Source organism: Oncorhynchus gorbuscha, linkage group LG24 (genome assembly GCF_021184085.1).
Source record: "Oncorhynchus gorbuscha isolate QuinsamMale2020 ecotype Even-year linkage group LG24, OgorEven_v1.0, whole genome shotgun sequence".
Lineage (NCBI taxonomy): Eukaryota > Metazoa > Chordata > Actinopteri > Salmoniformes > Salmonidae > Oncorhynchus > Oncorhynchus gorbuscha.
The window spans coordinates 25,554,562-25,577,778 of NC_060196.1; the positions used below are offsets into that span (position 1 = coordinate 25,554,562).

Here is a 23,217-nt window from a genome sequence, read left to right on the forward strand (position 1 = left end):
ACAAAATCTCTACCAGGTTGAACATGGTGAGATTGTAACTCTAAAATTGATAGTGCAGTGTTTGAGATTTTACAGCTAACTAGCTACTTCACATGCTGATATTGACTTTAGTAATATTGTGTATAGCTATATTTTCTAGCAAGCTAGCCAGCCCTCCTGTCTGGAGAGAAGTGTAGTTGACTTAAGCTCCAAAGTATTTCTGCAACAATTTTCAAGTTGCTTCCTACCTTAACGACGAAAATACATATTGGCGTTATTTAATAATGAAAATCATAGGAAATAGTGGTTTGGAGTGAATTATTAATTTAACCATTGCTATAGCTATGAAGACAACCATGGTTAACTCGGAAACTTATTTAGTACTCATCAAAAACAATGATATACAGTCTATTCGGAAAGTATTCAGTCCTTGACTTTTTCCACATTTATTTTAAAATGGATTAAACAAAACATTTTCCTCATCAATGTACACACAATACCCCATAATGACAAAGCGAAACAGGTTTTTATAAATGTTTGCAAATGTAATGAAAGTATTCAGACCCTTTGCTACGAGACTCAAAATTGAGCTCAGGTGCATTCTGTTTCAATTACTCATCTTTGAGATCTTTCTACAACTTGGAGTCCACCTGTAGTAAATTCAATTGATTGGACATGATTTGGAAAGGCACACACCTGTCTATATTAGGTCCCACAGTTGACAATGCTTATCCGCGGGAAACAAGGTCAAATAAATTGTTCGTAGATCTCCGAGACAGGATTGTGTCGAGGCACAGATCTGGGAAAGGACACCAAAAAATGTCTGCAGCATTGAAGTTCCCGAAGAACACAGTGGCCTCCATCATTCTTAAATGGAAGAAGTTTGGAACCACCAAGACTTTTCCTAGCGCTGGCCACCCGGCCAAACTGAGCAATCAGGGGAGAAGGGCCTTGGTTAGGGAGGTGACCAAGAACCCGATGGTCACTCTGACAGAGCTCAAGAGTTCCTCTGTGGAGATGGGAGAACCTTCCAGAAGAACAAACATCTCTGCAGCACTCCACCAATCAGGCCTTTGTGTTAGAGTGGCCAGACGGAAGCCACTCCTCAGCAAAAGGCACATTACAGACCATTTGGAGTTTGCCAAAAGGCACCTAAAGGACTCAGACCATGAGAATCAAGCTTCTCTTGTCTGATGAAACCATGATTGAACTCTTTGGCCTGAATGACAAGAATCACATCTGGAGGAAATCTGGCACCATCCATATGGTGAAGCATGGCGGTGGCAGCGTCATGCTGTGGGGATGTTTTTCAGCGGAAGGGACTGGGAGACTAGTCAGGATCAAGGGAAAGATGATCGGAGCAAAGTACAGAGAGATCCTTGATGAAAACCTGATCCAGAACGCTCAGGACCTTATATTGGAAGAACCTTCACCCCAACAGGACGGCCCTAAGCACACAGCCAAGACAACACAGGAGTGGCTTTGGGACAAGTCTCTGAATATCCTTGAGTGACCCAGCCAGAGCCCAGACTTGAACCCGATAGAACATCTCTGGAGAGACCTGAAAATAGCTGTGCAGCGACGCTCCCCATCCAACCCGACAGAGGATCTGCAAAGAAAAATGGGAGAAACTCCCCAAATACAGGTGTGCCAAGCTTGTAGTGTCATACCCAAGAAGACTCAAGGCTGTAACCACTGCCAAAGGTGCTTCAACAAAGTACTGAGTAAAAGGTCTGAATACTTGTAAATGTGATATTTCATATATTTTTTTTATACATTTGCAAAAATACATTTTAGAATAAGGCTGTAACGTAACAAAATTTGGAAAAAGTAAATCGGTCTGAATACTTTCCGATGCAAATATCCATTAGTGGGAAAAAATATATTGATTTTCACTTCACCCCCCTGGCATGATGTAAGTAATGTTCATGTAGCTCTGAGACGTCACTAAATCTTACCCAACAATCAGCACACTCAAAGCCAATCCGCTGTTTTTTGCCCCTTGATATCACAAATGTTGAGGCTCTAAAGAAAGCATCATCATTACCCGTAGACTTTTTCCATCTTTGAGGTGGTACATTCTGATGACCTTTATCCAAGGGACATGGTGGTTCATGTGTCGGCATGTGTGGGGTGTCTGTTTTTGGCATACATTGAGTAGGTTCATAAATAAGGACACATGAGGGGCATGAGCACTGAGGTAGATCCGAGTTGTTTGCCTCACAACAATTATTGCTCGGGCTGGTTGGCCCTTCACGTTCAAGGGACACAGTGTTACAGGGCGAGTCGTGGACTGAGGATAAGCTAAAGTTTAGAATCTCTTGGGGCTCTTCTTCTGTGTCCGAAACAATGACCGGTGGCTGTGAGGATATTTTAGGGACGACATAGAGACGATCAGGGTGAGGATACCTATACATGTTCCTTTTCTTTGACAGAAGAAGACTCGGTACTGTCGTAGGGGATAGAGAGGCGACTCTCGCTCTTGGTTTGTTTGAGAGCTTGGAGGTCAGGGAAGCAGAAACTACATTTGTTGAACTGCTATATGTTTTCTTCCCCCCTATAAGATGGCAAACCTGATGGGCTTGGAGCAAGTCTGTGGTTGTAAATCTGGCATTACATTTTCTACAGTGATAGGGAAATCGAAGTGGTTCCAATGGCCCTTCAGGGAGAGGGATAACAGGGCGGGCTTTGTGAGCCTTCAAGTGATTCTTTAAGGCTAGGTAACTAGGAAATGGGAGCTTGCAAGGGAGACAATAGTGCGAGCTAGCAGCTCTGTGTAACAGACGATGTCTCTCCAAATTTCTGAAACTGGTGAAACCCTTTTCACACGTGTCACATTTCAGGCTTTCACACGGCTGGTGATTTTCGCACAGATGGGTATTTAAGTCTTCTTCCGTGATATAGGTTTTGGGACATAACGGACAAACATAGGGTCTCTGCGCTGCATGTTCCTGCATGTGCTCCCTATAGGAGCCTAAGAAGCGAAACTCTAAATTGCACTGAGTGCATGAGAAGCTACAGCGTTTTTCTCTGTGTCGTCCCTGATGCAACCAGAGCTTATTCCACCGGTTAAAGGATTTTCCACATTGTCCACGAGGATATCTGTCACAAGGAGCATGGGTCTGAAAACGAGAGTGAAAACCTGAAGGCTGTTGAACCACACGTACTAAATTACAGCTCATTACAGAGGGGGACAATATGGCAGAACTTGCACACATGGAGTTTGAGGGAGAAGGTTGATTGATCTCTAACCCATTACCTGGGATCTGGTAAGCAGGTTTGGGGTTTTGTGGAAGCACATCTGAGGAATACTCCTCCATAGTTTCCAGAGGTGGCAGGGGCTCAGGCTCCTTGCATTTAGGATGTTGGTCATCAGTAGATAACATTTCCTGATTATCATTGTACAGAAAATCAATTTCAGTCACATGCATCGGATTTTGCAGAGATTGGGGTTCATGCCAGACCTCTGACAAGGACGAATTGCATGCCCTCTCCTCTCCACTTGATTTGCAGCACACTTTACAATGAACACATAATTCAGAAACCTCATACCTTTGTCCACAGATCTCACAAAGGTTTGGCTTGCTATTAGTGTGCGTTTGCAGATGAAGAATGTACTGACACCAGTGACGATTAAGTTGTTTGCAAATCTGACATTTAAAGTACATCGGGGTATTAATCTGCCCATCAGCCCTTTGCTCCACCAGGAACCCCTCAATGTCAACCTTGTTTCCATCCCCTTCGTCTGTAGCCTCAAAACACACTTTGGAGACTTGATGTGTGCGCAAGGATGAGAAGTCGCTAAAGGCCTGACCACAGTGGTTACAGAAGAAAGGCATCTCTCCCGAGTGCATATGAGAGTGGGTTTTGAGCTCCCTAAGCAGAACAAAGCCTTTTCCACACACAGAGCAGGCATACGGTTTAACAGGCCAGTGTGTTTTTTCGTGTGCATTGAAACTTGAGAACGTGCTAAACATCTTGCCACAGACTTTGCAGGTGAAACGCCTCACTCCACTGTGTGTTTGTAGGTGCAGCTTCAATGTGGCCTTACTGAAAAAATATTTAAAACAAGTGGAGCATCTAAGGAATTTCCTGCCGTTAAGAGTGACTGGGGACTCTATGTAATCAGTGTAAGGGTGAATCTGGATTTCCTTGTCTCTTCTTGTTTTATTAATCAAACTGAACCTCTTGGTACCCTTCATGTGGATCTTGAAATGATCAATCAAGTCATCTTTACTTGGAGACTGAGTGATGCAACATGGGCATTGAATGGGCCCGTGTTGTTTGTGGATGTTTGAGTGTGATTTGAGTTTGGAGAGATGAGCAAAGCTCTTGCCGCACTTCTGGCAACTGTGAGGCTTCTCACCTGTGTGAATGCGCTTGTGAATTGTGTATGCGGTTATGTGACGGAATGAGCGACTGCAGAAATGGCATGACATAGGTTTCCTTGTCTTAAAATTGTGTAGGAGTACACTTGAATGCTGCAATTTAGCACGAGCTGTTAGGGGCTGATCGCCACAGTTGATCTCCTTCTCCACACAAACTCGATTGTAGTTCGTTACTGCTTTCACATGTGCTCTACATTCTTTCTCTTGTTCAACACTTTCCAATGTGTCATTTTCTGTTAACGAATTACAGAGGCTAGAGTTGAATGAGAGTCCAGTGTTGTCAATGGAAGACTGAACAAACACCTCAAGCGTACCCCCGCAGTTCACTTTGGAGAGAGGTCGTTTGGATTTCACTTTTGTAGCCCATCCAGTTTTATTTCTCCTGCGTCTCTTCTTCACGCCAGTCACTTTATTGGGTAATTTTGTGAGAGGGGTTGTTAATGGGGTAGACTCAACTTGCTGGATTCCTTGTGTCGCCCCTGCATCAACAGAGAAAATCGTTTCTGAAGTTTCGATTTCTTGCACTGAAATACTGCGGGAATTAGTCACAATTGGGAAGAAAATGTTACTGGACACATCAGTGATCTCCCATATGTCGTCTTGCTGTTGTTTAAGAACAAGGTCTTCATTCTTCATTGCCACGGATGCTCTAGTGTGCCTTCTTGAAGTTGTTGACATCGGGTTGAATTTGTGCATTTTCCCTCCCTTAGAAGTTCCCATTGATTTGCAGCTCTGTGTCTTATTCACGGAAAGTTGTCTGCTAGTGTTTGACTTCTGCTGTTCACATGACCGCTGTTTTGCCATTCTCATCAAGGTACTTTTCTTGAATGGCCGACCTCGTTTCTTTTTCAGTGCTGCTATGGTAGTCTGTAAATCTAGCCACACCATCTCTTTTACCACTGATGTGGCCACGGTCTGTTCTTCTGTAAATGTCTTGGATTTGATCTTACCCTTGTTCTTCACCCTCTGAGTCCCTAGTAAGGATGAGTCCGGTATTTCAGATCTATCACTAAGATCATCTTTAAGATTTAGAACATTTATATCTGCATTAACAAAATCAGCACTGCTGCTGTCAACTTTTCGTTTTCTGTGTTTTTCTGATATATTGCTGAGACTCAGAGACATTTCTTCTGGGGACATATTCATGCATTGCTGGTCACTGGGGATATTGGGGGTGGATGCAATTTTTTGCACTCTTTTACCCGTGGCAATACGACCACCTTTTTTATGTTTGGGAATTACGGCACTGATTGGGTCTATTGCAATAGATATAGAGTCCCCTGCATCATCTATAGGGACTTGTAAAACTAATTTGTCATCTGCTAATGCGTTGCCATCTTTCACCTTCACATTGTCTGTTTGGAGAATTTTGCCTTTCTTCCCTTTGCCGTTCTGTTCTTTTCCCCTATTTTCTAGACTTTTCTCTTCCTCAATTAGTTCCTCTTTTACAAATGCTGATAAGAATTTAACACACACTTTGTCGTCATCTGTGATATTCTTATCAATACCTGCTCTTTTTGGTCTCTGAGACTTTTTCTTCTTCGGAGGCCTCCCTATTTTATGCAGCCTTTTATCTGTACAAAGATAACTCACTAATTCAGTAACCTGTCCTTGCGCTGCAGTTGAGGACACGGTTGTTGATACAGGACTGGTAGGTTGATTAGTGAGATGTGATGCAACTGATAAAATTGCTTGATCTTGCATCAAGTCAGTTGTGATATGTGAATTCGATTTGGAGGGCCGTCTGGAATGTCTGACATTGGATATTGGATGGTTTGATCCAGTATTTCCATTACTCGCTTTGGAGCCTTCAGGAGTATCAAGAATATTCTGAACCTGGTCCACATGTGTGAAAGGGGTAGCCATTTCAGAATATCTATATTCCACTCCAAGAGATGGTTTTGAACTTGGTGGGGTTGGAGTTTCAGTGATCTTTGAGCTTTGTTTGGACAGTATTTTCCTTTTCCTGCATGTTTTTGGCTTATTTGTCATTTCAATTTCTGGCATGATATGCTCTATTCCCGATTCGGTCTTTGCCGCCGACACTAGCAAAGAAACTTGTTGTGAATCATTGTGGTCATGCAGTCTTAGCTGGCTATCTGAAGTAGTAGATTCTACTTGTTCTGCTTTGGAAACACTGCTGTCCTCTTCTTTTAGCTTCTTTCTTGGCCCCTTACGTTGATGTGGTTTGTGGGCCGCTGTTTTCAAATGATCACCGGTCACTGATGTCACTGCTTCCTTTTCATGCTTTCCTACACATTTATTGGTTTTTACATCTCCCTTTCCTCCTTTCTCTGCTTGGGCAAAGTGGGAAGGCATTTCAAGACATCCATTTTCTGCTCCAATAGAAGGATCTGAAGTTATTACAGCAGTTTTCTTAGCATTTTTAAATAGTTTCCCTTTACTGCATGCTTTTGACTTCATTTTTGTTGACATTTTGGGTTTGGCATGTTTCAAGCCTGATTTTGTCAGAAAATAATATTGAGGTAACGTACAATGGTTATGCTGTTCCAACAGGTTATCCGAGGCGAAAAATGCTGTTTGTTCCAATGCAGAAATATTACTGGTCTCTTCTTTAAACTTTTGTTGTTGTCCATTAGGTTTGAGTGGTTTGTGGAGATCCTCAATCAGGGAGTCTATCACTGCTTCCACTTGTCTTATTCGATCAGGACATCTATGTTCCACTACAAGAGATGGATCCAGAGTTGATGTAGAAACATTGCTGGCCTCTTCTTGTAACTTTTTTTGTTGATCCTTATGTTTAAGCAGTTTGTGGAGATTCTCATTCACTGAGTCAATCAATGCTTCCTCTTCTCTCCATTGATCCATTTTAGGACTTTTATGTTCCACTCCAAGGGAAGGATCCAGAGATGACACCTGTGCCTTTTCAGCTTTTTGTGAAGATCTTTTTCTTTCTTTACAAATATTGGAATTCTTCTTAACTGTTGACACATGCATTGTGTCAGATGTAGGAACTGAAGTTTGCATAGCTGCTTTCTTAGGATTTTTTGAATAGCTTTTGCAGGTAAGTTTGTCTTTCATTAGTGTTTTTGACTTCTTTTTTGTTGACGTTTTGGGTATTGCATGTTTCAAGCCTGATTTTGTCTCTCCGGATGACATAAAAGAAGATTGAGGTAATGTACTATGGTTATGCTGTTCCAACAGGTTATCCGAGGCAGAAAAGGTGGTTGGTTTTAATGGAGCAACATTACTGGCGTCTTTTTTGTGGAGATCCTCCATCACGGACTCTATCACTGCTTCCATTTGTCTTATATGATCCACTTGTGGCACATCAGGAGTTCTATGTTCCACTCCAAGGGAAGGATTCAGATTTAATGCAAGAACATTCCTAGCCTTTTCTTTGATCTTTTTTCTATGATTCACATGTTTCAGTGGTTTGTGGAGATCCTCAATTACTGACTCTATCACTGCTTCCACTTGTCTCATTTGATCCACATGTGGCACATCATGACATCCATGTTCCACTCCAAGGGAAGGATCCAGAGATGGCACCTGTGCTTTCTCAACTTTCGGTGAAGTTTTTTTAATTTCCTTACACGTCTTTGGATTTTTCTTCCTAACCGTTCTAGGGGTCAGGTATAATGTGTCAGATTGTGTCTTAATCTTTGATGGCAGTAAAGGCGTTTCCTGAGATGCACTGTGACTTTGCACCCGGCAATCTGAAACAGGAAGGACAGTTTCATCAGATAATGGGACAGCTGCCTTTTCTGTACCTTTTTTATTTTTAACCTCACGCTTCCGTGTGTTCTGGGAATGTGGCACAGTTGGGGCTGAAGTCTTGGAATACACCTCATCCCTATTACTTTGGGTATGTATATCTCCCTGAGGAATTCCATTTGTACACAGCAATTCTGATACACCACGAGTTCCAGGCACCCGTTTGTATTTTCTTTTGGATCCAATGTCTTTATTTGCTTCTTTACCATTCCCTGTAGAGACAATCTCAGCAAGGGCCTTGGAAACTACTGCAAATGTTGGAGGATGTGGGACTGCAGTGGTCATGTGTTTGTTAACTTTTGTGTTTTTCTTCAGGGGTTTTCCACATCTGTGGCTTTCCTGTTGAGGGAAAATCTCTGCACTACATAAAATAATTGGAGAGACCGTTGAGGAGATAAGAGTTGTGTCCTCTGATTTGAGTTCAATGAGATTGGATGGAACTGATAACACTGATTGGGCGAGCGTGTGTGTGAGGACTTGCATCTTTTGAACAGTTTTTGGGGCAGTTTTACATGTTCTGTTGGATCTTCTTGAGGGGCTTGTAGGTGAATTTGATGCCAAGGTTTTTGTGTCAGTCTTTTCCTTCTTTACTTTCGACTTTAGGGGGTGATATGCAGGGGATTTTGGAACACACTCTTTAGTCATGCCACTATTCTCTGGATCATTAGTTCTGCCTTCCTGTGCTATCGCTACCAGCTTATCCATTTTAAACAACCTATTTTTCTTGAATGGTCGACCAGCTTTCCGCTTCAATTTGAGCACATCCTCAATACTCTTTAGTCTTGAGAGCTCTTGAGTTCTTGGAGTCATTTCCCCCTGGTTTCCTACAGCTGATATGTTAGCAGTTACATTATCTTTGATTTCCCTCTTCATGTCACTTCGTGCCCCCTGATTTTTTTGAGTGATTGTCAAAATGCTTTGACTTGTCTTTATACCAGGACTTTTAATACTCGCTTCTGTAAAGTTTTTGGAGGGAGGATCTCTTTTTTGGTGTTCCTTCACATTGTTCGTTACATCCAAGACAGAAGTGTCTGACAAGTATTCGGGCATTTTTATATCTGATGACTGCAGTGGAGTCTCATCTTGAGAGAGTCCCAAATCATTGTTTTCTTGGGGTGTAGCATTGCTACTCTGTGACTGGGGGGTGAAGAGGCTGCTCGGATTCATTCGGTTTCTTTTGAATGCCTGAGTTCTTCTATTTCCTCCTTTGGATATCATAGTTTTATTTCTTCCAGTTCTCTTTTGTACTTTCAATGATGGCACCAAGGTGTTGTGTGTCAGAGCTTGTTCTATAGGAGAATATTGACCCTTTGTGACAGTGGTCAATTTCAGCGCCGACACTTCGGTTATTTTGAATTCTTCTTTTTGTGTGGTCTTTGAAGTTTTGTGTATCCTGGAGGGTTGGTTCAATTCCATAGAAATACTTGGCCCAGCTATTTGAGATGCAGAAATGATGTCATCTGAATGTGCAATAGTAAGGTGGTTTGAAGAATCAGATGTTGAATTGCATCGAAACCATGTGTCACTTGAGGTAGTTGGGGGAAACATTTCATCCTTTTTCTTCTCTTGTGTTTGTTTGCGTGAGGGTGTTAGAGTATCCCCGTGTATTTCTGTGGCATCGGAATACCGTTCTTGGCCAATTGCTAAAAGTTTAGCCATTTTCATTAGAGTTTTCTTCTTATATGGCCGACCAGCTTTTCGCTTTTGTTGCTTTTCCATCACAGGCAAAAGGGTAAAGGACATTTTCTCTTTTCCTTTCTTGGTATCTGCAAGTGGTAACATTTGATGGGAAACATCAGCATAGGTCTTCTCATCCACTACCTCTCTTGAATATCGTGCGTGGTCACTTAGAGAAGAGGCTGATAGCCCTCGAGTCACAGCAATCTTCTCTGTGTGTGAAAGTGTGAGGGGAGAAACTATAGTGCCAACCTCCACTGCAGCAGAATCTCTCCCTCTGATCTTTTTTACATCAAATCCAGAAGACAAAATACATATTTCCTGAACATTTGTTAGGCCCACAGGGCATGATCTTTCTGAGAAAGAAGGACACTTATCGTGGGTGACCTCTGTTGCCCTCCTCTCTGCCGCCTTTCGTTGAAGATCTTGAGCCACGATCTTTGAATGACTGTGGATGTCCGAAAAAGGAGCAGAGCCTTCATTCTTCACCTTAAATGCTGTCATGCTCTTATATGTCTTGTCAGTCAGGATCTCTTCTCCCACCTCTGTTCCCTTTTGACAAAACATTTGAATGAATACAAATAAGTGATTGTTATGGAGGTTGGAATAAGGTCTCGAAAACATCAATTGGAATACATTTCTGTTTGTATGGCCCACCTTGTGTTCAGTGATTTGCTGACATGAACAGCCTGGTAAATGTCTAGCTGCATCTGTTTTGTAGTCTCCTGCTTCCTCTATGCTGTCCCAACTTTCCTCCATGTTGTCAAAGGCTTCCAGGAGAACTTGGTCAATAAGTTCATCTGCAACCTTCATATGACAAACAAATATAAAATACATTGCCCACTATTTTCCTAACAGAGAAACACATAACCACTTACAGGGCATTCGGAAAGTATTCACACTTTTTCCACATTGTTACATTACAGACTTAATCTAAAATTGATTTCAAATATTTTTTAAAGTCCAAATCAATCTACACAAATACCCCATAATGACAAAGTGAAAACTTATTTACATAAGTATTCAGGCCCTTTGCTATGAAACTCAAAATTGAGCTCAGGTGCATCCTGTTTCAATTGATCATCCTTGAGATCTTTCTACAACTTGATTGGAGTCCACCGGTGTTAAATTCAATTGATTGGACATGATTTGGAAGGGCAAACACCTATCTATATAAGGTCCCACAGTTGACAGTGCGTGTCCGAACAAAAATCATGCCATGGGGTCAATGAAATTGTCCGTAGAGCTCCGACACAGGATTGTGCCGAGGCACGGATCTGGGGAAGGGTACCAAATAATGTCTGCAGCATTGAAGATCCTGAAGAAAAAAGTGGCCTCCATCTTTCTTAAATGGAAGAAGTTTGGAACCACCAAGACTCTTCCTAGAGCTGGCCGCCCGTCCAAACTGAGCAATCGGGGGAGAAGGGCCTTGGTCAGAGAGGTGACCAAGAACCCGATGGTCACTCTGATATAGCTCTAGAGTTCCTCTGTGGAGATGGGAGAACCTTCCAGAAGAACAAACATCTCTGCAGCACTCCACCAATCAGGCCTTTATGGTAGAGTGGCCAGAAGGAAGCCACTCCTCAGTAAAAGGCACATGACAGCCCGCTTAGAGTTTACCAAAAGGCACCTAAAGGACTCAGACCATGAGAAACAAGATTCTCTGGTCTGATGAAACCATGATTGAACTCTCTGGCCTGAATGCCAAGCGTCACATCTGGAGGAAACCTGGCACCATCCCTATGGTGAAGCATGGTGGTGGCAGCGTCATGATGTGGGGATGTTTTTCAGTGGCAGGGACTGGGAGACTAGTCAGCATCGAGGGAAGATGAAGGGAGCAAAGTACAGAGAGATCCTTGATGAAAGCCTGCTCCAGAGCGCTCAGGACCTCAGACTGGGGCGAAAGTTCAACTTCCAACATTCAGAGGTGGAAACTTTCCGTGGGAATTAACAGGAATACATGGGAATTAACAGAAATATATGCTAAATAATATTAATACAATGTAGATGTTTTTTTTATATATTGGATATATTTACCATATCATATGGCAACAGAAACCGTTTACCTTATCATAAGACATAATTGCAAATTATTAAATTCTTCCAATATATATATTTTTTTAAGTTTTAAAATTGAACTTTAATTTAATGAGTTAACTCTTCACATGGGATGATTTCACTGAACAACAAAAGAAAGGGAATATTGAATGATCTCCAAAGATCCATCGCATCTCCCAAAAATGTTTTCAACATACATCTCTGTAAAATTATAGTCTAGAAACTAAGGCTTTGGTTGTCATCCTCTCAGGCTTCCATGTCTTCTCCCTGGACCTCCTCAATGTCCACCTCTTAAACATCAGAGTCTGAGGCCTCATCTTCACTGTCACTTTCCAACCTTGCTGAGGATGGCTCATTGTCAGGCTCAAACAGCCTCAAAGTTTTCCAGATAGCCACCAATTTTTCACCCCTTGTATTGGTCAGCCTGTTGTGTGCTTTGGTGTGTGTGTTCCCAAACAAGGACCAGTTGCGCTCTGAGGCAGCTGATGTTGGTAGGATTTGGAGGATGATGGAGGCAACAGCAGAAAGAGCCTCAGATTGCCAAAGTCCCTTCCACCAGGTAGCTGATGAGATATGTTGGCACAACTGCCATATTGCTTCTCCACCCCAAAGCCCTTGCTTGGAAGTGAACTTCGCCAACCTTGCTCTCATCCAGAACAAGGTGGTGAGACACGGTAGTGATGACACCATAGGCCTTGTTGATCTCTGCACCAGACAGGATGCTCTTGCCAACATACTTGGGGTCAAACATGTACTCTGCTGCGTGTATTGGCTTCAAGTCTTCATGCTTTTTGATGTATTTCAGAACTGCAGTTTCCTCTGCTTGGAGCAACAGTGAAGTGGGCAGGGCAGTACGGATTTCTTCTCTTACATCTGCAAGCAGAGTCTGAACATCAGACAGGATGGACTAGTCTCCATCAATCCGTGGAATGGCTACTGCTATTGGTTTCAGGCTGCTTACCACTCTCTCCCAAAATACATCATCCAGAAGGATCCTCTTGATGGGGCTGTCCATATCGGCAGACTGGGATATGGCCATTTCTTGGAGAGACTCTTTCTCCTCCAGGAGACTGTCAAACGTGATAACACCACCCCAACGGGTGTTGCTGGGCAGCTTCAATGTGGTGCTCTCATTCTTCTCACTTTGCTTGGTGAGGTAGACTGCTGCTATAACTTGATGACCCTTCACATACCTAGCCATTTCATTGGCTCACTTGTAGAGTGTATACATTTTTTTCAGTGCCATGATGTCCCTGAGGAGCAGATTCATTGCATGAGCAGCACAGCCAATTGGTGTTGTGAGGGTAGGACTCCTCCACTTTAGACCAAGCAGACTGTCTACCACCAGTGCAAATACCTTCTGTGGTCCAAGGTCATTGATGACTGCCTTCAACTCATCTGCAATGTAGAGACCGGTGTCTGTTGTCCCTTGTGTCTGTGCTCTTGTAGAATACTGGTTGAGGGGTGGAGATGTAGTTAATTATTCCTTGCCCTCGAACATTCAACCACCCATCAGAGATGATTGCAATACAGTCTGCTTTCTCTATGATTTGCTTGACCTTCACTTGAACTCTGATGAACTCTGCATCCAGCAAATTAGTAGAAAAGGCATGTCTGATTGGAGGGATGTATGCTGGGAGAAGAACATTCAGAAATCTCTTCCAATACACATTGCCTATGAGCATCTGAGGTGAACCAGTTGCATACACAGCTCGAGCAAGACATTCATCAGCACCGCTGACTACGTTCCTCCATTGAGTCAAAAAAACTTCTGATTCCAGGAGGACCATGAGCTGTTGCCATCGGTAAGGTGCCTGATTCATAATTTTCACCTCAAATAGAAGTAGAGGGACTTTTGTGAGAGGTTGCTTGTTGTGAGCGCTGAGGGAACTTTATGCACTTGGCCAGATGATTCTGCATCTTTATTGCATTCTTCACATATCGTTTGGCACAGTATTTGCAAATGTACACAGATTTTCCTTCTACATTAGCTGCAGTGAAATGCCTCCACACATCAGATTGTGCCCGTAGCATTTTCCTGTAAAGATTAGAAAGAAATTAGTAAAAAACAAACAAATACAATTCCATGTACAGATAAATGGTTAAGCAGTTAGATTAAACAATTCCTTTGTAAGATAAATGTTTTAAAATGAGACATGTATAGAAACAGGTGAATTAACACTCAGTTAGCAGGCTCATGCAAGCTAAAAAACCACATGGTAGCAAAAACTAACTAGCAGAAATTATTAACAAGTTAGAAATTATTTAAACACACGTTGCTGTAGGCTACTATTTACAAGTTAACAAAACAGCATGCATGTCATATAAAATATATTCACCCCACCCAGTATTGTAATCAGAACTTACCAGAAAGCATGTAGTAGTGTGGGCTCAATAACATCTCCTTAGTGAGCAAGATCTTGAGAATCAGCTTTACATGTGATGGAAGAATGCACTGTGCATGCAGAGGGTTGCAATTCCATAGAATTGGGGATAGTTAAACCAAAATATGCCACAGGACCTAGAATTGCCTTATGTGTATCCCACTAAAAAGGTTCACTGTTATAAGCTAAATTGTTTAAGGAATTTAAGCAAAATTCCCTAAATTCCTGGGCTAAACTTTCCATGGAAAATTTCCCTGAAAGTTTCCCACCCTTTGCAACCCTACCCAGCCATAGCCCGGACTTGAACCTGATCGAACATCTCTGGAGAGACCTGAAAATAGCTGTGCAGCGACATTCCCCATCCAACCTGACAGAGCATGAGAGGATCTGCAGAAAATAATGGGAGAAAGTCCCCAAATACAGGCGTGTCCAGCTTGTAGCGTCACACCCAAGAAGACTTGAGACTGTAATCGCTGCCAAAGGTGCTTCAACAAAGTACGGAGTAAATGTACAATCATTTTGAAAAAACTGTTTTTGCTTTGTCATAATGGGGTATTGTGTGTAGATTGATGAGGGAAAAAATATTTAATCAAAGGTCTAGGGGTCTGAATACTTTCTGAATGCATTGTATAGGAGTAGCACTTATATCAGTGCTATTGTATGGGGGGAAAATGGAACATTGGCAATGGCATCATCATGATTAAAATAGCCTTCTAGGCTACATCATTTATAAAAATATTAAATGTACTCACTGCAGATCATATCCAGACTCCTTCAGTTATCCTGGTTGCTCCTTGGTTGGCTATTGCTTAAATGTAAGAATAAATACTATTATATAACATTTGTAAATGCTTTAACTTTTGTTGTAGAACGTCTGATATAATATATCAAATGATGTGACGTTAGTACAGTAATAATGTAGCCCAAAAGCCGGCAGATGGCGTTATTGAGTAGTTTCATTTTACCGTGCAAAGGGAATTTATGCAACTGGCTATACACCCGTATCTCCATGAACCGGTTCGTACATAAAACATTCTCCATTCCGGCTGCAAAGGCGTCAATTTCCTCCTTAACTCAAATCAATGGCGGAGAAGGCAGAAAAATGTATGAAACACCGTTTTTACCCACCATGCTACAGTGGCTAATGCTAGTCCCAGATGTTGCGTATCGCGTTCAGCCAATCAGGTTGCCGTAGTCTGTATTTTCACTACTGGCAGTGATAGTTTCCAAACACTACTGTGGACAGGGACTAGCAATAGCCTTGCCATTGTAGTATGGTGGTGGAAAATGGTGTTTCATAAAGAAAGTACGCATATTTTCCCCATTATTTTACACCTTCTCGCAATAAAAGTAGGAAATTGACACCTTTGCAGCCGGAATGGAGAATGTTTCATGTACGAACCAGTCCACAGGGCCACGTGTGTATAACCCGTTGCATAGATTCCCTTCGGACAGTAAGATGAAACGACTAAATAGCCCCATCTGCTGGCCTTTGGGCTAGGCTAAATATAATGCAGCAAAAAAAAGTGGGATTTACTATGAACCAAATTTACCCTTGCACATTCCTAAATGGTAGTCCATGAAACACATGCATGCTCCTGACAACAACAAACAGTCCATATTATTGTACATATTGATTTTGTGAGTGCACACTTCTCTGATTAAAAACCTCTTAATTAAAAGTAACTAAATGTAATTGAAAATGTAATTTATGTAATCCCCAAAAGTAATTATTTATCATGAGAGGGCTATAAACAATAACTAGTAATGCTGCATACTCCAAGAAAGGTTAAAATCTCACATTTCTGGTTTTAAAAAAAATAGTTATACATTGCTGAGGTTTAATCACTTGAGGACACAAGCTCAAGTACACAGTACAAATATTAAATAGTAAAGGCTTGACATTACGTATTTTTTCTAAATACAGTATAATCAATTTATAAAACCACTAACTTTAAGAATCCACCTTGCTTATAACTGTAAAATACATAGTTGCATATTTAGTGTCTGAGAATTAGCATATTTTCTGAAGGTCTCTTGATCAAAACGTCTGCCCCCATCGCTGTTAATGTCTCGCAGAGCTCCAGCCTGGCTACCTGAACTCGTCTTTTATCTCATCATTAACACTTCGGGATTTTGGCAATGATTCCCTTTATATAGTTCCCCCGAGTCAGATGAACTCGTGGATACCATTGTCATGCATCTGTGTCCAGTATGAAGGAAGTTAGCAGTAGTTTAACGTGCTAATGCTAACTAGCGATGACTGAAAGTCTACGGGAATCTAGACTTCCCGTCAACGCGCTAACGCATGGATACCGTTACCATACAGCCCTCCCCCCATTTCGTATGCATGGATGCACGTACCATTAGATAGACCAGTGAACTCCTGACGTCTCTGATTTGCAAAATTACAGCAGAATCACGAAGTCGAGATAAATTGTGGCAACACTGTCAAAGACGTCCATTTCGACGGGCTTCTTCTTCCTTGGTATATTATGGCGGTCCGCAAACAAATGTTAGGTGCATGCCGCCACCTACTGTATTGGCTGTGTATCAGCCTACTATTCTGTATAATGAATTCATTACACTTTGCCCTACCAACTTACCCTACACCGATTTTTTTTTAAACTCACCACTATTCCACTACTTTGGCCCTATCTGATCCTACACCAGCCTGGGAGGACGGGACACGTAATTGTTCAAAACACCTTAAATCTTATGGAGTAAAATCTCATATACCCAAGTACTTCTCTGCAACTGTCACCACAACATGTATCCTAAGTGAATCCTCAGTAATTCCTGCACCCATTCCTGCAGTACAGATGACAACCATGGCCATGAATGCCAACAACAACAAAAAACTTTACTGAAGCACTTGTTATTTCTGTCACTATCTATTGGCCTCAGCCTACTCACAGCAGGGATCTTCTTAGTATCCCCCATCTTTCTCTACTACTCTCTTCACTGTCTGAGCAAACAACACTTATCGATATCATATCAAATTATACAATTTGGTGTCCACCACTATATGAAATAAATAACATATTTCTATTTTAATTATTAAGCGTAAAGCTTCATTTTATCAGTCTGCTCTATCATTTAAATTCAAAATCTTAACTTCTTTCAATTAAGTAATTTCCTCTGTTAACTCATGTAAAACATAGTCTTGCATGCCATTGTGAAAAAGTGTATTCACATTGCCCTCGTAAAGAACAAGCACACATAAACACCACAACTGCTACTGTTTTTTTTAAAGCAGAGGCTACAGATCCGAGTTTTCTGGACCCCGCTTCTCGGCGGTGCAAATGAGAACTTTTAAAAATACCTACCACTTCTCTCTGAATGGACCCTCTCCCATTTGTCACGGGTCAATGGGTGTTTTCCCAGTATGCATATGCATCTCCAAGGACGTTCTCTTGAGTACGTTCTTGTGAAGACGAGAGTGTGGAGAGTGCACAAAACATTACATTTGAGAAGCACTCACACTCCCCCTACTGTATTACCTCACGCTGCACCTCCAGATTCACGGAACCTTCGTCCAGCTAGGCCAATGGCAACAGTACAGTGTACAGTCGGCAGCAAGCAGTTGAGCAGTTACACTGGCAGGCCCCAGTGGCAATAAATTAATAAAACCAAAAGCTTACCTTGACTTGTAAACTAACATAGCATCCCTCTCTGTTTTAGCCGGGTGTTTGAGTATGCTAAACTAGCTAGATGCATATGCTAGCTGGGTGAAAGGGAAAGTTTTTATTTAAATACAACCAAATATAGCTAGCTCTCTCTTGCTTATCTTTAATTTTGGAATAAATTAATTTGTTCAAAACTGTTAAACTATTGTCTTTCTCTCTCTTTGAGTCAACTACTCGCCACATTTTATACACTGCAGTGCTAGCTAGCTGTAGCTCATGCTTTCAGTACAAGATTCATTCTCTGATCCTTTGATTGGGTAGACAACATGTCAGTTTATGCTGCAAGAGTTATGATAGGATGGAGGACGTCCTCCAGAAGTTGTCATCATTACTGTGTAAGTCTATGGAAGGTGGTAGGAACCACAAGCCTCTTTGGTTTTGTAGTGAAGTCAATGTACCACTGTACTCAGAGGGGGATGGAAACCAGCTGTCCTCCGGTTGCACCATGGTGCTACCCTACAGAGTGCTGCTGAGGCCATTGTAGAGCTTCATTGCAAAACAGTGTGTTTAATTCATTATCTGGTGACATTTGAATATATTTAGTATAGTTTTATCTAAAAAGGTTAACTTTTTTAATGTTTCACAATTTTTATTTTTATGAAATTTACTGAGGAGGATGGTCCTCCCCTTCCTCCTCGGAGGAGCCTCCAGTGAGCTATATGTGAATCGTAATAATGTAGCTAACCAAATAGGCAAAAATGACCTAAAACTAATGTTATGCAAGGTAGATGTCAATCATTCGTGGTTGTCTGGCTTGTTAAAAGTAGTAGCTAGCCAATAGTAGTCGCTAGCCAGTTAGCACTATTGACTTATTATGGGCTTGAGATCTATGCACAGTACAGTGGGTATTGTAGGCAGGTAAACATGCCAACATTATTAACACAGCATGTATTTATTAACTTATCAAAATTAAATATTTTAGTCAGGCACTGTGAATAGGCAACATTTCATTCTGAAGTCGGGTGTATTCTTCTTCTATGATATATTGGCGGTACACAAACAAAAGTTTAAGGTGCATTCCGCCACCTACTGTGCTGGAGTGTGTGGTCAATCACGGTTTACAATATTAGCTCCATATTTCTAAATCCTCCTACCTAACTTAGTACGTCTGAGAAAAACAAAGAGCCCTACTAACTTCTAAATGACCCTCCCCCATCCCCAAAATCCCTTCTACCCCGCCCGCCCACCCACCCCATCCAACCTAAAGTAAAGTGATTGGTAAGCTGCTCTGACAGCTGATGCTTAAAGTTAGAGAGGGATATATTTATTTGACCTTTATTTAACTAGGCAAGTCAGTTAGCAATAAGGCTTCTGGCATTCCACTAAAGGATGACAAAAACCTTAACTCTAATTATCATCATACTGAGACATTCCATCATTACTATTATTAGTTGTCAACATATCAACAATCATGGCGACAGTAACATCTGTTACTCCTATAAACTCTGCTGCTGCTTCCACAATGATCTTCAATTTAGCAGTTCTTCTTTCCACAAACGCAGGCAGGTTGTTAACCTTTCCAATGAAAGCTATGAAGTCAATCTGATGAACTATCAAGGTGTCCTTTGACACAACCCATTTGTGAGAGCAAGATTTCTCGTAACCACTGTGTTCCCCCCAGAATTATAATAGCTAGCCTTGACATTGTTCCCACATTCACCATAATCATGTTCCCCTCCACACTTGGCACATCTTTCCTTTCCTTTGCACAGAGCCGCTACATGTCCCATTCTTTGGCATTAAAAACACCTTAATGGAGGTGGGCCAAACTCAAACAGTGAAAGCCAGGAAGCACTTCTATTTGAGAAGGTGTCTAAGGCAGAACCTTCTCAAACATTAAGAGTACTGACCTTCACTTTGCCGCTCTTTCTTACTGAATAGACTTTGGGCTTCAACCACTATGCCCCCCCTCTATATTTTATTTTAAATAATTGATGGACATAGAAAGTGGAACCCTAGAAATGATCCCCCTCATCTTAGCCGAAGCTTTCTTTCCATTGAGAGTTTTTCATTTTGAGAATCTTCCTTTGCTGAACATGGTCAGCACAAAATATTAACAAGTGTGCCATTACCAATCGACCAGGCTAATGTGACTTCACCTACCTCTTTCTTAATGGCATTGGTTAATCCAGTGGTTCCCAAACCTTTTATAGTAGTATTTTTCAGAGCCCCATGAAATGACACCACAAATAGATTCTACAGACCCTACTGAGTATGCCCGACACCACATACAATCTTTTTTTTCTCTCTAAGCCAATTTATAGGCCTACAGTGTTTTGTATTGGGACCAATGGAATGGGCGGAGTAAAAAGGGCTGCTGGGTATTTAGGCCACAGTCATTCAAGAAATAACACCATGTAAATCAGTTAAACACCATGTTAACACTGCTACTCCTACTGCTCTCTCTTCGTCCGCCCACGTGTTCTCGCACACCCCGAGAGCTTCTGGTCAGCGGGGTGGTGGCATCGGGATCCTTATCTCTCCCAAGTGGTCATTCTCTCTTTCTCCCCTTACCCATCTGTCTATCGCCTCCTTTGAATTTCATGCTGTCACAGTTACCAGCCCTTTCAAGCTTAACATCCTTATCATTTATCGCCCTCCAGGTCCCCTCGGAGAGTTCATCAATGAGCTTGATGCCTTGATAAGCTCCTTTCCTGAGGACGGCTCACCTCTCACAGTTCTGGGCGACTTTAACCTCCCCACGTCTACCTTTGACTCATTCCTCTCTGCCTCCTTCTTTCCACTCCTCTCCTCTTTTGACCTCACCCTCTCACCTTCCCCCTACTCACAAGGCAGGCAATACGCTCGACCTCATCTTTACTAGATGCTGTTTTTCCACTAACCTCATTGCAACTCCCCTCCAAGTCTCCGACCACTACCTTGTATCCTTTTCCCTCTCGCTCTCATCCAACACTTCCCACACTGCCCCTACTCGGATGGTATCGCGCCGTCCCAACCTTCGCTCTCTCTCCCCCGCTACTCTCTCCTCTTCCATCCTATCATCTCTTCCCTCTGCTCAAACCTTCTCCAACCTATCTCCTGATTCTGCCTCCTCAACCCTCCTCTCCTCCCTTTCTGCATCCTTTGACTCTCTATGTCCCCTATCTTCCAGGCCGGCTCGGTCCTCCCCTCCCGCTCCGTGGCTTGACGACTCATTGCGAGCTCACAGAACAGGGCTCCGGGCAGCCGAGCGGAAATGGAGGAAAACTCGCCTCCCTGCGGACCTGGCATCCTTTCACTCCCTCCTCTCTACATTTTCCTCCTCTGTCTCTGCTGCTAAAGCCACTTTCTACCACTCTAAATTCCAAGCATCTGCCTCTAACCCTAGGAAGCTCTTTGCCACCTTCTCCTCCCTCCTGAATCCTCCTCCCCCTCCCCCCTCCTCCCTCTCTGCAGATGACTTCGTCAACCATTTTGAAAAGAAGGTCGACGACATCCGATCCTCGTTTGCTAAGTCAAACGACACCGCTGGTTCTGCTCACAGTGCCCTACCCTGTGCTCTGACCTCTTTCTCCCCTCTCTCTCCAGATGAAATCTCGCGTCTTGTGACGGCCGGCCGCCCAACAACCTGCCCGCTTGACCCTATCCCCTCCTCTCTTCTCCAGACCATTTCCGGAGACCTTCTCCCTTACCTCACCTCGCTCATCAACTTATCCCTGACCGCTGGCTACGTCCCTTCCGTCTTCAAGAGAGCGAGAGTTGCACCCCTTCTGAAAAAACCTACACTCGATCCCTCCGATGTCAACAACTACAGACCAGTATCCCTTCTTTCTTTTCTCTCCAAAACTCTTGAACGTGCCGTCCTTGGTCAGCTCTCCCGCTATCTCTCTCAGAATGACCTTCTTGATCCAAATCAGTCAGGTTTCAAGACTAGTCATTCAACTGAGACTGCTCTTCTCTGTATCACGGAGGCGCTCCGCACCGCTAAAGCTAACTCTCTCTCCTCTGCTCTCATCCTTCTAGACCTATCGGCTGCCTTCGATACTGTGAACCATCAGATCCTCCTCTCCACCCTCTCCGAGTTGGGCATCTCCGGCGTGGCCCACGCTTGGATTGCGTCCTACCTGACAGGTCGCTCCTACCAGGTGGCGTGGCGAGAATCTGTCTCCTCACCATGCGCTCTCACCACTGGTGTCCCCCAGGGCTCTGTTCTAGGCCCTCTCCTATTCTCGCTATACACCAAGTCACTTGGCTCTGTCATAACCTCACATGGTCTCTCCTATCATTGCTATGCAGACGACACACAATTAATCTTCTCCTTTCCCCCTTCTGATGACCAGGTGGCGAATCGCATCTCTGCATGTCTGGCAGACATATCAGTGTGGATGACGGATCACCATCTCAAGCTGAACTTCGGCAAGACGGAGCTGCTCTTCCTCCCGGGGAAGGACTGCCCGTTCCATGATCTCGCCATCACGGTTGACAACTCCATTGTGTCCTCCTCCCAGAGCGCTAAGAACCTTGGCGTGATCCTGGACAACACCCTGTCGTTCTCAACTAACATCAAGGCGGTGGCCCGTTCCTGTAGGTTCATGCTCTACAACATCCGCAGAGTAACCCTGCCTCACACAGGAAGCGGCGCAGGTCCTAATCCAGACACTTGTCATCTCCCGTCTGGATTACTGCAACTCGCTGTTGGCTGGGCTCCCTGCCTGTGCCATTAAACCCCTTCAACTCATCCAGAACGCCGCAGCCCGTCTAGTGTTCAACCTTCCCAAGTTCTCTCACGTCACCCCGCTCCTCCGCTCTCTCCACTGGCTTCCAGTTGAAGCTCGCATCCGCTACAAGACCATGGTGCTTGCCTACGGAGCTGTGAGGGGAACGGCACCTCAGTACCTCCAGGCTCTGATCAGGCCCTACACCCAAATAAGGGCACTGCGTTCATCCACCTCTGGCCTGCTCGCCTCCCTACCACTGAGGAAGTACAGTTCCCGCTCAGCCCAGTCAAAACTGTTCGCTGCTCTGGCTCCCCAATGGTGGAACAAACTCCCTCACGACGCCAGGACAGCGGAGTCAATCACCACCTTCCGGAGACACCTGAAACCCCACCTCTTTAAGGAATACCTAGGATAGGATAAAGTAATCCTTCTCACCCCCCCTTAAAATATGTAGATGCACTATTGTAAAGTGGCTGTTCCACTGGATGTCATAAGGTGAATGCACCAATTTGTAAGTCGCTCTGGATAAGAGCGTCTGCTAAATGACTTAAATGTAAATGTAAATGTAAAGCATTTAGACCCGTTGACTTTTTCAACATTTTGTTATGTTACAGCCTTATTCTAAAATGTATTAAAAATATATATC

At 43.1% G+C, this 23,217-nt stretch overlaps 1 protein-coding gene across 1 annotated transcript; it reads right to left on the bottom strand.

Annotated features, from left to right (window-relative positions):
- Positions 1-1,709: 1,709 nt before the first annotated feature.
- si:ch73-347e22.4 lies at positions 1,710-16,712 on the bottom strand. Its single transcript, XM_046325561.1, has 4 exons — positions 16,589-16,712; positions 14,977-15,032; positions 10,440-10,589; positions 1,710-10,334 (listed from the first exon to the last, which is right to left on the bottom strand). The coding sequence occupies exons 3-4, from the start codon at positions 10,539-10,541 to the stop codon at positions 1,872-1,874; spliced, it is 8,565 nt and encodes a 2,854-aa protein (XP_046181517.1). The 5' UTR covers positions 10,542-10,589; positions 14,977-15,032; positions 16,589-16,712; the 3' UTR covers positions 1,710-1,871.
- Positions 16,713-23,217: the final 6,505 nt, after the last annotated feature.